Source organism: Vicugna pacos, chromosome 7 (genome assembly GCF_048564905.1).
Source record: "Vicugna pacos chromosome 7, VicPac4, whole genome shotgun sequence".
In the NCBI taxonomy this organism is placed as follows: domain Eukaryota; kingdom Metazoa; phylum Chordata; class Mammalia; order Artiodactyla; family Camelidae; genus Vicugna; species Vicugna pacos.
Window position 1 is genome coordinate 58,703,287 of NC_132993.1, and position 18,037 is coordinate 58,721,323.

The 18,037-nt window shown below is 39.7% G+C and overlaps 2 protein-coding genes across 4 annotated transcripts in view; one reads left to right on the forward strand and one right to left on the reverse strand.

Moving 5' to 3' along the window:
• The window catches only part of C1GALT1 (core 1 synthase, glycoprotein-N-acetylgalactosamine 3-beta-galactosyltransferase 1), a 29,188-nt gene extending 24,439 nt beyond the window's left edge, over positions 1–4,749 (reverse strand). For 2 of the 3 annotated variants that reach the window (XM_072964928.1, XM_015242024.3), the window contains exon 1: positions 4,484–4,749. In XM_072964928.1, the coding sequence (XP_072821029.1) occupies positions 4,484–4,490 (7 nt within the window). In that variant the 5' untranslated portion in view covers positions 4,491–4,749. Of the gene's footprint in view, positions 1–3,977; positions 4,088–4,483 lie in introns of those variants that run through there. The other variant, XM_015242027.3, reaches the window with a different exon arrangement.
• A 268-nt stretch (positions 4,750–5,017) lies between these two features.
• ASNS (asparagine synthetase (glutamine-hydrolyzing)) overlaps positions 5,018–18,037 on the forward strand; it is a 120,508-nt gene continuing 107,488 nt past the window's right edge. The window contains exons 1-2 of the mRNA XM_031679631.2: positions 5,018–5,237; positions 5,886–5,959. The gene's annotated coding sequence lies outside the window, so the exon portion shown is untranslated. The remainder of the gene's footprint in view (positions 5,238–5,885; positions 5,960–18,037) is intronic.

Genomic DNA, 18,037 nt, shown 5'->3' on the forward strand with positions numbered 1-18,037 from the left:
TCAGCATAAAGTGAGTGATATTTAATATAAAATTAATAATGTGTTAGTTTTCTTACTGTTTTATAACTTTGCTCTCAAAGGATTACATTACTGTACAGGTACAGTATGCCCCTCTCCCTCCCTTATAATTTATGCTTCAGCAATCCTGTACTATTTATAGTTCAATAAACATCTCAGTGCAGTGAGCTCCTCTACCCCTTGTCTTTTCTGTTCTATACAACACCCTTTTCCCTCCACCATCCATGCCTCAATCTCTGTAAATCCCATTAAGTCAGTGTTTCTTAACCCTGGCATAACTGACATCTTGAGCTGGATAATTCTCTGTTGTGGGGGCCACCCTGTTCATCATAAGATGTTTAGCAGCATCCCTGGCCTTACTCACTACATGCTAGTAGCATTTCCCCTACTTAAGACTCAAAATGTCTTCAGACAATGCTAAATAAATACATAAAATATATACAGATTAGATACTAGTCTATCCTTACATAGGCAAGTGGGTAACTAAAGTTAACTAGAGAGGAAGGAAAAAACCTTACTTTTCACTACAATCCTCTGTGTTTTTAATCTTGTACCTCTTCTAAGCTTTCCACCACTACTACCCTAGTCCAAGGTCCACCTTTCTCTCTCTCCACCTCCCACTCGTTCTTTCCCAACTACTTCTACAGTCTCCAAATCAACTTATCCCCTTCTTCATCCTTGCCCTTTTCAATCCATTTTTACCAGTCCATTTCACCAGTGACCCTTTTAAAACTTAAACCAGATCACATCACTCATTTGCTAGAAACCCTCCAGTATCTTCCCTCACTCAGAGACACAGCCAAAATCTAAAGATGAACCTCAATCTGCCATCCTGCCTCCATACTCCTTTCTTTCTCATCTCATCTCTCCTTCTTGTAGTTGGTTTTTATGGATCAAAGAGGAACAAACAGCAATTTCATAAACTGAACCTATTACTGTTTCCCTTGCTGTGTACTAACTCTGGACTCCTTGCTGTTCCCCAAACATTTGAGGTCATTGGACCTGCTGTTCTCTGTTGGGAACACAACTCACGTGGATATTCACATGGCTCACTCCCTTCAGGCCTTTACTTCCCAATTGGGTCTTCCCTGGCCACCTTATTCTTATCCACAGCACCTATTAACACCTAGTATGGTACATGTTTCACTTACTCATCTTGTTTATTGTCTTTCTCCATCTTGATCAGTGGTTCTGAAACCTGAGTCTCCATCAGAATCACCTGGAAGGCTTGTTATAAGAGTTTCTGAATCAAGAGGTCTGGGGAGCAGAGCCTGAAAATTTGCATTTCTGACTAGTTCCCAGATAATGTTGAGGTTCCAGGGATCACATTTTGAGAACCAATGTTTTAGAATGTAAGCCCCATGAGGACAGAGACTTCTGTCCGCCTATTCACTGCTTTATTTCTATAACCTGGCACACAGTAGGCACTGTGATAGGTAAATGAATTCAGATGTCCTCTACTCTGTTCCCACTGCGCCCTCAGATTTGATATGCCATATGGTGCTAAAAATTTACTGAATACTGTAAAAGATAAATTATATGCCTGTCATGAATTAAACTGTGTCCCTCAAAAAGACTGGGGTTGAAGTCCTAATCCCAATACTTATGAATGTAACCTTATTTGGAAATAAGGCTTTGGAGATGCAATTAGGTTAACATTAGGTCAGCAGGGTGGATCCCAATTCAATACGACTGTAGTCCTTTTAAAAATGGGAGAACATATTAAGACAGAGACATAGGGAGAATGAGATGTGACAAAAGAGGCACAGATTGGTGTGATATAGCTGCAAGCCAAGGAACACCAGTGACACAAGAAGCAAAGAGGCATGGGATGGACTCTTCTCTAGAACACACAGCATGGCCCTGTCAACATTTGCTTTCAAACTTCTAACCTCCAAAACTGTGAAATGATAAATTTCTGTTGTTTTAAATCACTGTTTGTTGTACTTCGTTACAGCAGCCCTAGGAAACTAATATAATGATCAAGAATGCAAATAACCACCCCAAGTTGTATATAATTTCAACTTCCACCAGTTTAAATATTTTTATAGCTTTCACTGTGAACTAATCAAGTTTCCTGTTTCAGAATCTCTCCAACTTAGTATGGCCTCTCCCTGCCCTCAATGTGTCCCTTCAATATGCAAGGCAGCTCATTCTACAGGTTCTACATAATTTACTGGGTTTTTTTTTTTCTTGGTTTCTTTCACCTTCTTATGGGCTTTCCTATTTCACAGATACACGCTTGTTCATGTTTTTTTCTTCAAAGGATACGTCTTATTTTCACATATTATAGATATGGGCACTTATTTTCCTTTAGGACATCTGAGTTAGTTGTACAGTGAAAATTTAAGTACACATTAGATACACATTTAGATTTTAAGGTAAAACACTAACTTCTGTTTTACGGAACAATTTCCATTTTTTTTCCTTCTCTTAAAAGAATGAACTTAATCCCACTGAAGTTCGGGTAAAAGGATTTTGTCAGATTTTTTCCACTTTGCTATAGTTTGCACATTAGCCTCTTTACTCAAATCTCAACAAATCTTCTAAAAGTAACATGGCTGTATTGAGAAGCTTAAAATTTTAAGTGAATCTGAAATAAATTTCAGCATCAAGTTGTGCATTTTCCAATTAATGTTTGTTTACAGCTGCACTGTCATAAGAATTCCAATCAATGATTTCTCCACACAAAGACTCTACTTTAAATTACTATGGTTTATAAAGTGTATAAGCCTTATAACGCAATTTTTATCTGAGGGAGCACAAATCAATATATAAATAAATAGTGCATAGCATATAGCTAAATAACACACTTTTGTATTTCCATGACTAATCACTAATTGATATATACTCCTAAATAAGTTGGTAATAAAATTCTAATAACTTCTGGATATTGAATTTACTCAGAAATACAGACTAGTATAATCTATACCCCGCAAAAAGCATATTTAAGGAAAACCACGCCTATCTTTAAACTGATAGTAATCACAAAATATTTTAAAATGTTGACTCCTAAGTATAAAGATACAGAAAAACACAAATTCCATGCAAATTTAAGAGAGACATTCAATAGTTCTCCACCAGTACTAAAAAACCATACTCTTTTCCTGTGAAGAATATTAAATAAGTCATATTTTCCTTACTAAATCACTGTTTTACTTAACATATGGTAAAAAGGGTTAACTGGTAACTTGAAACTTTACATTCAATTAAATCGTACATCAATATATACAAAGCCTGACAGAAAATAAGTCTAGTTTTTTATACACAATGCTTAGAACACAAAGCATCACATACATAAGGCTCATTTGACATTTATCTGGTAAGGGTGGAAAGTTGCAAAAAGTTCGTTTCACCTCCTAAAAACTCAGATTTCCATTGTCTAAACCAACACCAGAATCAAACAACTTGAAATCATGCACAATTGATTTCCTAACACCCAGGCAAAGCTATCTGTGTTTAATGCCCCACTTTTAGAATGAAATATTCTGTCCCTTATACATTGGCCTACTCACTCTGATGCATTAAAGTTCTAACTTTATAACTTTTAAATTCATAATTTGGATAACAGGTTCCAATCTTAAAAGCGTTAAAGGATATACCACAGTAACTACGACGAACTGGGAGAACTAGGTTACAAATGTAATCAACTTTTCCAAAGCGTGTGATGCTTTACTGTCATTTGAAAAAATAATAAGGGGAGAGGATAAGAGCTACGAAAGAATAAATCTCTACCCATAAATTTCGTTCAGTTTTTGAGTATACAATTTATCCAAATTCAAAGCTGTAAGACCAATTTGTCATCACCTACTAATCCCATCACACCTTGTGGGGGAGGAACGCGGAGGAAAGAAAAACTCCTTTCCTGGTCCTCCATGCAGCAAGTGTCCAAACACACCTGCTTTGCTCATTCGGCCAGAGGCAGGGAAATTTACAGAATCAATCAGCCACAGACAAACCTGATGATCCAGGAGAGCCCCGAGGAAGTCCCCAAGCACTTGCAGAAGGCACCGGCTCGCTGGCGCTGGGGCGGCGCGGCGACCCGGAGCTCCTGCAGAAGGTGCCCACACCTGAGCGCTGGACCAGTGAGTGGTCCAGCCGCGCGCAGCCCGCGCCTCACTGTCGCCACCCGACGGTAGGCACGGCGCGAGGAAGGGAGGAGCGCGAGAGGGCAATAGGGAAGGACCCACGACCAAAAGGAGGCTACATGTCAACAAAATAGCGGCCCGGTGGATGGCCGGCCCCAATGGCAGTCTGCAGAGGCGCTGGGAGCAGGAAGTGCCCCGTGCCTCCCTCAGGAGCCCGCACGTCCCCAGCCCCTGCGGCCACGCCGAGACACCTGTTTGGCAGCGTCGGGGGTTGGGTTCTACCCTCCACGCTCCCCCAACACACACTTCGAGAAAGGGAGGGCAGGGGGAACCGGGACCATGGACCCGCAGCCCGAGGGCGCCTCAGCCGGCCGTACCTGACATCAGCCTCGGCTCCCTCTCGCCCCTCCTGGGGGGCGGAGAGGGGGGACAACACGAGACCGACGACCTTCGCTCTTCTCGGCAGCCGCAGAAGTGGCTCGTGGTTGAGAGCCGGGGCCGCCCGCTGCCGCCCAGATTATTCCGCGGCGGCGGCGGCGGCGGCGGCGGCGGCGGCGGCGGCGGGCCCAGCGCGCGCTCCCGCCCGCTCGCTCCGCCCCTCCCCGCAGCGCGTCCAGGCCGCGGCCCGCCGACGGCGCAGCCGCCACCCAGGGGTCTCCTCCGCTGACGTCGCCGCCGCCGCACCAGCCCCAGGGAAGGGCGGAGCGAGAAGGGGCAGAGTGGGGCGGGGCTACGGCGACGTGCGGGCGCGGGGATTGGCCGCCGAACGCGCGCCCCGCCCTTGTGCGAGGGGGTCTGGGAAGTCGGGTTGTCTCCGAGCGAGAGTCACAGCCCGCCTGCGGCTTCTCCCAACCCGCTTGCGGCTCCTCACTGACGGCCTCTGCCTTCCTGGTGCTGCTGTAGGGTCATGCGCTAGCTTCCGGAACTTGAGAGGGACTAAAGCAGTGTAACAGCAGGGACTGAGGCCGCGATACCTGAGGGACCTTTGTCTGAGGGAAGGTTCTTACCCTGCAGTAGTCTTTTGGCCTCTAACCTGCTCTTAACCCTGGCTTCTTGCTCCTGTTTCCCCCCACCCCTACTCTTGACTCGGTGTTTCACTGGCTTTAATGAAAGGAAATACTTCAAGATGAGGTACGCAAACCGGTGTTGGATAACAAAATATGTGAACCAGGGAGGGCTGAAAACCCAGTTAGTGATACCACAAAGCCTCCTGTAGACACACGTGGTCTTTATGTCATTACTTAAGTGCTGACAGGCAGTGGCCCGAAGAGCTTCCTTGGAGCTTTGCAAAAACTCACCGCCACCCTCCCACCCCCTTTAGTTGGCAAAGGGACTTTGTATCAGAAAACTAGTTTTGAGTTAGAGCCAGGAGCCCCTGAGCGATTGAGGAAACCTCACAGCAGTCAGGAGGTGGGGGCAAGCTCTTGGCTTTATTGGTATTAACCATCATCTACAAGGCCTAGCTTGAGGGTGAGAAAGCTACTCTGCTTTCTTTAAATGCCCTCCTCAGCAGTTCTTTAGAGCCTCGGTCTGTGGGCTGGACTCTTGGTCCCTCCACCTATTAGCTTTGTTAACGTGGCAAGTTACTTATCATGCCTGGGAGAAATAATAACGTTAGGTATTGTGGTTGGATATTTTTCCCCTTTAATTTGTTTAGATTCAGCTTTACCGTAGCTTGCCAGGATATGCCATTAATAGATCCCAAAGAATCTTCCAAAAGACTTTTAAAACATTTAGTGATTTTTATCCAAAACATTAGTGATTTTATTCATTTTTCAGATGAGAAAACTGAAGTCAGAAAGATAAACTGATAAGCCCATGCTAGAAGAGAAGTGCGAGTATCTGATGTCCAGGTTAGTGCTCTTTCTCTGGCTCATGCCTAGGGACTTTTCTCCTGCATCCTTACCTCCAACCTTTTCTCTCTTCCCTAATTTGTGTATAATTATTGCCCAGCTTCACCCACTTCCCTTCCACAGCTACGGTGAAACAACAGACCATTCAGAGATCAAAGTGTTCCAAATGGCAAAACAAAACAAAAACTCAGTATTCTTACCTCACTTTAATTTTACTGAAATTTACAATATATAAAGAATAACATATTTCCAGTGAGCAAAGATAAGAAATGCTTCCAAGGAAAAGTTCAGCCTTGGCATGTCTAAGAAAGAAAATTAGTGGCAAGAAGGTGTGTTGATACAAACACCACCAGACGAAATCAGCCCCTCCTCCCACCCTTTCTGGTATTTTTGAAAATGGTTCTTAGTTTTATGAAAATGATATGTATTCAAACATATAAAAATTTTCAAATCTCATAATCCAGAGGTAACCATTTTGAAAAGTTCATGTTATATTCTTCTAGACATCTCTGAGAATAAAATGGACAAAAAGACATATAAATACAATATATGATAAACTGGATCTTGTTATGTACAGAGTTCTTTTCTCACTGAAGAATATGTCATGCATAGCATTATTTTTCAAAGTTGCATAGTATCCATTGAGTGGATGTCTCATTATTTATCTAACCAGTATTCTATTGATTCATTTCTGTTTTTTTCCAAATGTTTACTGTTTTAAACAGCTTTGTGATGAGTTTCTTAATGCATGTGCCTTTACATAACTGTGTAGCTGTCACCTTGAACAAATTCCTAGAAGTGATATAAATGTCAGCCAATTCTTCAACACTACCAACTAGGAAAAAGAAAGTTCTGGTTACTTTGAAAAGTGTACTTTATATGTGGGATTCAAAACGACCAGATTCTCCTATTTGAAACACAGTAAACCTTAGACAGTGTGTTTGTCTGTCTGGTGTGGTGTTTCAGTGATGTGTGTCAAAGCTCCTAGGAGCAGACTAATGCATGTCAAGGCTCCTTGGAGCAGGGTGATAGACACTGCTAGTTGTTTAGACCAAAATCCTTTCTTTCCTACTAGCAGAACTGTGATTTTTTTTTTCAGGGTGACAATGTGTCCAGTTAAAAATATTTACTTCTTCAGACTCCTATAAGCCATGGTTAGCCATGTAACCTGTCAACAAAATGAAAGTGGATTTCACCACTTTCATTGCTAGGGGAGGCTCACAGCTTTAGGGAAGAAGTGTCCTGTTAGCCATTGGACCTGTGTCCATCCTTTGTCTTACCTAGAACAGTGACATGATGCTGGAGGTGGAGCAGCCATGTTTCAACCACAGTAACAAAAGCTCCATGCTATTAACAGCATAGGAAGCCAGGGGTACTTGGATTCATGATTGCTTTGGAGGGCCAGCTTACCACCTCTGGACTGCCTACTTCTGGATCTGTTGCTACATGGGGGAAAATAAATCCCTCCAATTTAAGATTTTGTTGTTTAGGTTTTCTGTTATAAGCACTAAATGCAATTCCTAACTGACTTTAAAAGGTAGGAAAAGTCATTATTTATTTAGCACCATATGTAGAATTTTTTGATAGAGAGGGTGGGATGAAAATAGAGACACAAAATGGAAACAAACATGCAACAACAAAACACCACTCTCTAATAAACTTAGTTTTCTTTTAAATACCCAAATTTTACAATTAGATTAATGAATTGTTTTGTAATAATTAAATTCTGTAAGTTAAGTTATATTTACTGGTATAGTAGTTTTAAAATATGTTCACAAGTTCTTTGATACTTCTTCCTTCAAGAGTGAAGCTTAATTCCCCTCACCTTGAGTTTGGACTGTACTCAGTGACTTGTTCTCATGAATAGAATGTAGAAATGATGTAATGTTACTTCTTTGAGGAGATTATAAAACATATGCCAGCTTTCTTCTTCTCCTCTCTCTGGCATTGCTTGCTTAGGAAAAGTAGTTGTTGTCATGTCAGGACACTCAGGCAACTTATACAAAGGCCCACATTATGAATTATTAAGGCTTCCAGCCAACAGCAAGTGAGGAACTGAGAACTCCTGAAAACAGCCATGTGTGTGAATTTGGAAGCAGACCCTCCAGCCCTAGTCAAGCCTTCAGATGACTGTATCCCTCACCAACATCTTTATTGTACCTGAAGAGAGATCCTGAGCCAAAACCACTAAGCTAAGCTGCTCCCAAATTCCAGGCCCACAGAAACCATACAAAAATAAATGTTGTTTTAAGCCACTAAGTTTGGGTATTTATTATGCAACAAAGGTAATTACTACAGATAGGTATAATAGAGCCTAGCACAGTGCTTGACACATTTGTAGGTGTCTCATTATTTGTTGTTGGAATGAATAAATAATTGTATGAAATACAATACATCTTTTTCCCTTAAAGGGTAACATACAATGCTGGCATTCTTTTTGATCCCTGACACCTGTATTATGTAGGGGTTTCCTGAGATGATCATAGGGAGATTAACTGTGAATCTTACTGAAATCTGAACATCAACAATCCTGGAAGGAAGATGCAGTGAATAGAGCAATGGAACCCTTGAGACATGAATAGTACTCCCAGTTTTATCAGTGATTAGCTGAGTAGCAAGTCACCTAAAAGCCCTCTAAATCTCAATTTCCTAATCCATAAATTGGGCAAAATTATTCTGACTGGCCTCAAAAGGTGGTCAATGGGATTATATGTGACAGTCTTAATTGTAAAGCACTAACATTCTTTTAATTACATTAGGTTCATAAAGTCTTTCCTACTTTGTTTTTAAGCAATTAAGCATTAAATATTTTAGGTGTATACATCATGAAGACTTTTCTTTCAAGAAGTGATAACTAATAACTGATTGTGCTGTGTACCTTTGTAAAATGTTAGCATCACTTGTAGTAAGCAGTTAGGATTTAAGAATATGGCGGGCTGGTAAGTTATTGTGTGTCAGATCTCATTTTATTAGCCTGTTGAAATTTTATTGCACTTTAAAAAGAATACATAATTATGGCTGGCTCCTTTATCTTTTCATGAATTAATTTGTAATTGTGGTTGGGTATGTGCCCTTCTTTATGATAACAGTGGTAGTTAAACATATTTAGTAATAAACATACATTTAACCAATAATTTTGTCTAAGTCTTAAGAGTTTATCCTAGAGGAAAATTGCACCCAAACAAGCAAGAAAATAAATGGTAGAATATATGCCTTTCTCTTTCAGAAAAGAGCACACAGGATTTATATAATGGAACATTAGAGGCAGAGATTATGCAATTACTGACAATGCACAATTTGATGGTATGGCTAACTCCAGATATAAATATATGAGGATGAGTAAGACAGAGCTTTAGTGTAAGATTCAAGTCCTGATAATGTAGTAGATGAATTATCCAAACTTCCTGGTTTTATTATATTTTCTTTTTTGCTTTCTGCTATTTAGCTTTGACTCCAAATCAGTTGAAACTACTGGCTTAACTCAATATCAGATTTATTTATAGTTGTAAATGACCCCTGCTGCCTGCCATCTTTATTAAACTGAGTAGGAGGAAGAACCCTAGAAAAAAAGGGACAGAGCTTCTTTTTCTGGAGATAGTGTGGTTTTCAGTGCAGCTTCTCATCTCATATTGAAAATACCTGCAAGGATAAAGTATCTTCACTCTATGGAACCTAAGACAGCATTTTCCAAACAGTTTTTATTCCTTGCAGCTACATCTTCACAAAATTCATAAAGATTTTGAGGCAGTTGGAAAGGCTAGTGTTATTTTCTGAATTGAATGACACAAGAAGGAGGTAAAGGTGGAGAACGGAGTAGAGAAAGAGATAAAGAAAAAAAGAAAATCTGGGAAATACTTTTAACCCCAAGGGAAGAGGCCTCAGCATGACTCACAGCATATTAGCTTGACAGTGGAGACTGCCACGTGTGCACTGAGGAACTAGAGAAATAGTCTCAGCTTAGAAGGTTGGGCTCCCTGAGCTTACCCTGTATTTCTTCAGTTCCCTGGAATAATAATCAGAATATTCCTTAATTATTTTCCCTGGTGACAACAAAACAGAAAACATTTTTTATAAATGGAGCAGGTGATACATTAAAATTTCTAAGCAGTATATTATTTATAAATGTGTGTGTTACCTTTGTTATTATAAAGAATGGATTTATGAACTTTAGCTGTGTAACGTGGCACAATTTTTTTCTTCTTTTCTCTAACTTGTATTTAAAAGTTTTTAAATCTGAAAATGGATTGGGATAGAGACTTTGTTGGGTTTCTGTCCATCATCCGTTGAGAAGCATCCTCTTCCTCATCCTTTTCTTCCAATTCCCTTCTAGAGATTTGGTCCCTATAACCTTGTTTATATGAGAGGACCCTTCTCGCTTCTTGACTGGATAGAGTTTGACCCTTGAAGGAATCTGAATCAATCAGATTCTCTCCTCTGAGAATCTGGAATTGGAAGAGAAGTCTTAGTTGATCTCTATTGAACACTCAAACTATAACCCAAACAGAGGCTTATAACCCAAACATGTAAACCTAAGATAAGGGGAACTCATTCTGCAGGGAGAGAGAGAAATGAAGCTGACTATCCAAGAAAGGTAACAACCTCAATCTTTGATGCACTCAGAGAGAGAGAGAAGAGAAGAAAGGGGAGACGGTCACTTTCTAGCTTCTCACAGATTTCCTATGCCCCCCGTCCCACAAATGGCCCAACTACTCTTGAGTTTCATGAATCCCTATACTGTATTCTCATATTAAGTTAGTTTGAATGAATAATTTTTCCATTCTTTAAAATTCATTTAAAATATATTTCATCACTTCATTTAAGAGCGATCTAAATAGTTCTTTTCATGTATCAAAGTATGAAGTAAAAAGCATTATGAAGTAAGCATTTTGAAAGCTTTGGTCTGAGAAATAATGTTAGACTTATGAAGAGCATGCAAAAATTACAGTCTTTTGAATAAAGAATGCAAAATGGCAGAGTAGGAAGCTTCTGCTCTTGTTCTCCCACAGAAACATCAAAAAACAAGCAGAAACTGTCAGAAGCGATTTTGTGAGAACTCTGGAAAAGAGTCGAAAGTTTACAGCAACCACATGAGCACCGACTCAAGAAAAAGGCACTTCAAAACAGTGGGAAAATTTTATAGTGATTTACTTGTCTTTCCACCACCCCTACCCCTATATGGAGACAGTCTTAAAAATGTCGGTAATCTTAAAGTGGCAACAGTTTTAAAGCAGAAGTGGTCATAAGCTGCCGCAGTCATAAAAAGGCAGGCGTTTTAAAGGGACAACAGCCTGTGTTCCCACTGTGTGACTGTTTCCCTGGTTCTGGAGGGAACCAAGGTGACCCTGTTCACATATTATTGTAAAGTCTGTTCTGATCTGCCTGGGGGTGCTATGCACTGAATTGTGTCCCCCAAAATTCATATGTTGAAGCCCTAATCCCCAGTGTGACTGTGGGACCTGTAAGGAGGTGATTAAGGTTAAGTGAGGTAATAAGGGAGACACCCTTATCCAGTAGAGTTAGTGCCCTTATAAGCAAAACAGACACCAGAGTTCTCTCTCTCTCTCAGTCTGTCTCCATCATGTGAGGTCACAGTAAGAAGGCAAACTGAATTGGCAACAATTCTGAGACACCTGGGGCAAAGATTATGGTTGAAACATATGGTAGACTCTCTAAGGCAAAAACTGGGGAGAGTTTCTTTGGGGAATTAGGGCATTCCAAAGCAAGCATGTATATGGGAGAATTTAGAAAACCGTGTACATGCCCAGGGTAAGACACATGCTTAGAAAACACTTGAGAAGACCCTAATTTTTCCCTGGAAAAGCCAATTTGCCAAGACTTGGAGGTTTCCTAACATTCAAAGAAATTTCTATGAAAACACTAGCTGAACGTAAGCTAAGGAACAGAGACTTCAGTGACCTTATTGACAAAGAATGCAGTCTTTGCAGTAATAGTTTGGGAACAACATTGAATAAACTGACTGCTACAGCCTTCAACAACCAAAAAATAGCAAGCACCATGAAAGGGAGAGAATCTGACTTCCAGTTACTATATTATCATAGTGAAATGTCCAGTTTTCATAAAAAAAAATCACAAGGCATACAAAGAAACAAGAAAATATGGCTCATTCCAAGGAATGAAATAAATTGGTAGAAACCATCTCTGAGGAAGTCCGGATACTGGAATTATTAGACAGAGATTTTAAAATAACTATCTCAAATGTGCTCAAAAAACTAATGGAAAACAGGGACAAAGAACTAAAGGAAATGAAGAAAAAGTATGTATGCACAAAACTAGAAAATCAGTAAAAGGACAGAATTATAAAAAGGAACTGAAGACAAATTCTGGAGCTGAAGAGTACAATAACTACAACTTGGACAAACTTGGCTCTAGCACAGAACAGCTTTTTATGCAGAACACTCTGGGCTGGCTCTCTCATCAGAGCCTGATGTTCCTTGATGGAAATCATAAAATCTGTCATGGTTTAGTAGAAAGATCTTGGGCTTTGGAGTGAGACTGATGTGTTTGAATTATAGCTATAAATAAAAATAACACTGATTAACATTACTAACTAAAGTAGAGAGAGCTCTAAGAAGGACGAACTCAGCGTCTAGGACTGCTTACCTAATGTCTGCTACTTGCTGTTCCATTAGGCACTCTACTAAACACTTAACTCCTTGATTCATTTTAATCTTGACACCAACTCTCTGAAGTAGGTGTTATCAACCTCATTAACTGATTAAAAAAAAAACCTAGTCTCAAAGATTAAGCACTTGTAAGTAGTATAACAAGGATTCCAACCTAGTTTTTTTAAAAAACTGCCTTAGTGAGGAATAATTGACATGAAATAACTATACATACATAAAGTATATATAATACAGTGTTTTGACAGATACATATACCCGTGAAACCATCACCACAGTTAAGACAGTGAACATATCTGTTGCCCACAAAAGTTTTCTCCTGCCACTCCCCACCCCAACCCATCTCCAAGCAGCCATTATCCTATTTTCTCATTATGGATTAGTTTGCATTTTCTACAGTTATATAAGTGGAAACATATAATGTGTGCTCTTTTTTTCACTCAGCATAATTTCTTTGAAATGAAACCATATTGCATATATCAATAGTTCATTCCTTTTTGTTGCTGAATAGTGTTCTGTTATAAGGATATACCACAATTTGTGTGTCCATTCACTTGCTGATGGACATTTAACCTAATTGTTTCTGACCCTAAGCTCTCTCTCTCCAGCTCCCTCACTTATTGTATGGTCTTGGGAAACCTAATTATTTTCTCTGATACACAGTTTTTCTTATTGTAAAATGGCAATAATATTTTTTGCCACAGGATTGTTTTAAGTAAATTAGACCTAGTGCTATGTCTGGCACATAGTAAGTGCTTATAAATATTCATTTATTTTTCCCCAGGAAAGTAAGTTCTTCAGGAAGGAAATGAGAAAAAAAAAATACAGCAGTACATGCCTTTCTGGCTCTTCCTTCCTGCATTTTCACCTCATTCTTGAGGAATTTTCACTTTCATTTCCCCTGCTTGCATCTCATGTGTACCCCATGGATGTGATGTTCCTCTCTTCTCTCTGATCCAAATATGGACACAAATTCTTTGTCTTATTCCCATAACATGACGGAGTGACATTTTCACAAAAGTTAATGGATAAATTAAAAGGGTGTAATTACATAAAAGCAAGCAGCATAAAAATAGTCAAGCCTCCTAGATGCCTGCTTCTATCCCAAATAATCCGAGCAACGTAAGTCAAAGAGCTTTTTTTTCTTTTCAATTTTTACTTTGACATAATTTTAGACTTTACAGGAAAGTTGCTAGAATAGTACAGAGTCCCTGTACAACTTTTTCCTTGATTATTGTTTTAAAATTTTAACAACTTAATTGAAATAGTTTCTTATTCTCCTGCCTCCAAAATTTAGGCTAATAGTGGCTTGACAGAAAGTATTGAGTTAACTCAGTATGATAATAAATATGACGATAACTATTCCAAAAATTGCTTACTCAACCTGATAAATGCCAGACAATGTACTCAATGTTGAACTTGAACTATCACCTACTCCTAACAACCCTATGAGACAGGTCTTGCCCAAGATCACACAGATAGAAATCTTGTGGTGCTGAATACAAAGGAAACCAACCAGATTCTTCGACCCATGTTTTTAATGCTACTCCTTTAAATCCGATATTAGCAAGCTACAGCCTTTTGGCTAAATCCAGCCCACAAGAGAGCTTTGTTTAGTCCCAAATCTGCTTGTACAAGGATCAACATCCTCTTACACAGATGGATGGGCACAACCTGATCTTCCCTCCTTCCTAACCTGGCTTCTGTCTTTCAGTTATCTGGCCATCTCCTCTCACTGATTACTGTAACCAACCTGACTCTTCAAGTTCTAGCTTGCCAGACACCATTTGGTCCTTCTACTGAGGGAATCAGGTCTAACGGAAATACCTAAGTGCCCAATGAAGTTGATAGGCATGGTTAATCTTCACCAAACTGGGGCATTTCTGGGGCATTTTATGATGACTCACTGCATACATCTTAAATAGTAAAAACAATACTGTGCATGTGATCAAAGTCAACAAACCTGAGGTGGACCCTGTGATGCAATTGCTCTGATCTCCCTTCAGGACAGAAAGATTTTTTTCCTCTCACTCTTGGGAGAGTTGCCAACAGGCAACCCTCAGCTTCTGGCCCTCTTAGGGAATTGCCTCAGGTGCAGACACCTGCCTCAACTCAAGATCACGCCTTCTTTCAGAGCACCCACATCCAATGACTGATTAACACAGGGGTGTAAAAATCCAGCCTCCCAACCTCAACCTGTGATATTTTTCTAGGGCCATTCCGTTGTCAAGATTCCCCATCAGGTTGACTAAGGCCTTTGTTAAGACTACATCATAGTTCAATTTCTCCTGTCCAGTCTTGCTTCTTTCTCTTCCCTTTCACTGGCATTGATCGCAAAAGCACTCCTCCATAGCTGTATCCATGTGATCTCTGCTTCAGAGTCTGTTCTCTGGGGAACCCAGCCTGTGACAAAATCTAAAGCAAGAGGAGAGCTATTTCTCAACCCCCTTGAAATCCAAGCTCCCTTTTAAGTATCTACAATCAATAGGTGATAAAATTTTGAGTGACCTCTGCCTACCTAGAGTTAGCTCTTCCAGCATTAACATCAAGGCTCCACATGAGAAATAAAGAGAAACAGACCAGTGCAACCTAGGAGTCTTATCTGCTGTTATCTTTTATCACAAATGAGCCCATAATCATTTCACCATGCTGTTCAGTGGTGATTTGGCCAGTCACTGAAGCCTTCGGATTTTTCACATTTAATCAGAGGTAGAATTTTGAAATACTTTCCGTATACCAGCCCTCTTTATGACCATCTTTGCCTTAGGGTAAACATCAATAGACTCTGTGCTTGCATACATCTTTTAAGGATACTTGAAAAATCACATACTAGAGAAAGTATGGGAAGTATTCATGTTTCCCTATATTTCTGATATCTTTTATAAAATGTTTCCATGGTGATACCGCCTGATAGAGTACAAGATATTAGATAAAATGTGCTCTAATCCTTGCTCTGTTGTTTACCTGCTGCTTTCTTAGCCTCGTTGTCCTCCACTGTAAAAGGGAGATAACGATGCCATCTTTTAGAGTTGTTGTGTTGGTTGAATGAGAGGATATTTGTGAAGGGCCCACAATATTCAAGTACTCAATAAATGGTAGCTATTTTTATGAACAAATATAATAATGATAATAAGTGGATTGACCAAAATTCCAAAAGAAAGTATCTTTTCAACAAATGTTTCAATTTATTGCCGCATTTTTAGTCCTCTAGTAGCAAATATCAATCGGCAAATAAAGATATTCACTATAAAGATTTCTACTATAAGATGAACATGAGTGATTTTCATCCAAGGGGCAAATTTTCTGAAGTAAAGGAGTTGAATTGTGATTTCTAATTTTTTTCCAGTAGTTAAAGCTTCATGAGTCAATGGATTAGGATGGCATCCCCCAAACAGAGTCAACTATGTCTGGGAATTTGAGTGTCTCTCCATTGAGGGTGGCTGCATGTCAACAGAGCTCTCATTCTAAGTCCTCTTAACTAATAGTCTACTTGCAAATAACTCAGACTCAATCTATTATACCATTGTTTGTGCAAAATACCTGTCAACACAGTAGTCTGTAATGATTAAATTATTATGGAAATGGAAGTTATTGTCCATTGTTTCGTCCTAGCCTTACAGTTGCTTAAACTCTATTTAAATTGATTATATAGTATGGCTCATTATTTTTCCCTCAGTACTAATAACTTCTGATTCATGCTGTGTTTATATATGGAGGATGTTCTGCCCAAACAGAAGGGAAGAGTTCTGCTCTCCCTCTGTCATCTGTTAACAGTGTTCTCAGGGACTGGTTTCCCTGATAGAATTCCGGCAGCTACTACGTGTCTTTGGACATGTCCTTGGACACCACCCTCTATTTCATCTTTTGTCTTTAAAATGAGTTACATGTATATGTCTGTCCTTTAGAACCAATTTAGAGTCAAGTCTTCTATTTTGAGTTGAACTTACCTTCTCTTTTACGAAGTGGATCCAGGCTAGCAGACACACAAAGCCATCTTTATTTTCCTCCCCTTCTGAATATCTGTCTCTGCATCTGTCTTTCCACTTCCTAAGAAGCGGGGTCTGACCTCCTTTCTCATAAGAAACAGTAGCATCTTGTCTCTCTCCCTGCTCTACTTCAACATTTTAACATATGTATAAAAGCATTATCAACCAAGATAGCATTGCCTATTCCCTTTACATTAGACTTTAGTCAAGATGTAAGTGATGGAGGAAGATGGCAGAGGTACGGGTTGAGGATGGAAAGTGGAGGCTGGTGAGCAGGAGAAAACACTTTATTGTTGAAGCCTGGAAGATCTAGATGGAAACTGAAGGTCTAAACAAAAACAGAATAGAAGGAAACTGCTAGAGTTCAGAAGAACCAGAACTCCAGTTCTAAAGGAGACACTGGAATTTGTACCCAGGATAAAATGTAGAGAGATACCAGGGGCAAGAAGCACACACATGTGGGGCAGGAAGGAGTTGACAGATGGAATGAGGACCAGGAAATTTAACTAGTTTTGCTTCTCATATACAAATGGCCATTTATGGTGTTGCTGGTTTTTAATCTTTGAAGTACGGATACATCCCCCAATTTATTAACACAGGTGAATACAAAGGTCCCTGGAGTGTGAGAAAGGAGATGAGTAGAGAGGCTGTGCTCTAGTTCATACAGCTCCCAGCCAGCTGAAGGGCCTGTTCCCTTCTTGGTATATGTTTAATATGTTTATGTGAACTGTTGTGAGACTATTTTAACACTTTCCCTAGGAAAATGCATTCTTACTTCGAGTTGGATCACCTTCAAATGATGTTTTGAAATATAGCTCACACAGGGGACTGTTTCTGGTTTACTAACTCTAACCATCTAGATGTTGCAGCTAAAGAAAATTTGAGTGGTAAAACAGTGACTTGTTAAAGGTATTATGAACAAATTAAGCAAAAATTAGAATTTCATGCACTTTCATTCGGTCTGTAAAACTTCTTTTTCTACTGGGTCTCTAACGAGCATTTGCCTTGAACACATTATTGGGGAGGGGAATAAAGGGAAGGAAGAAACTACTGCAGCCCAACAAACAGGCCACTTACTTTTCCTTTCTCTCTCTCTTCTCCTTTGCTTTTCTCTTTCTCTTCCAATCTGTTTCTTTCCTCCTCCTCCTCCTCCTCTTCGTCTGTGTGTGTGTGTGTGTGTGTGTGTGTGTGTATGGGGGAGATGTTTGATTTTCTCTGCTTTCTGGTCTTTCACTGCTCTCAATATTTGGCCTGCCTCCTTTCAATTTCTTCCTTTTTATTTTTCAAGTTTTGTTTTTATACCTGCCCCACCCACTAGAGAAAAGAATGTCACTATTACTTTCATTAAAAAAAAAAAACAAACTTTAAGTTCTTAACTCTTTCTGGCTCTTTGCTAAGCATTATAAGGAAGGAAATTACAGAGACGGTGTCTGACTTTCTAAAGTATAAAA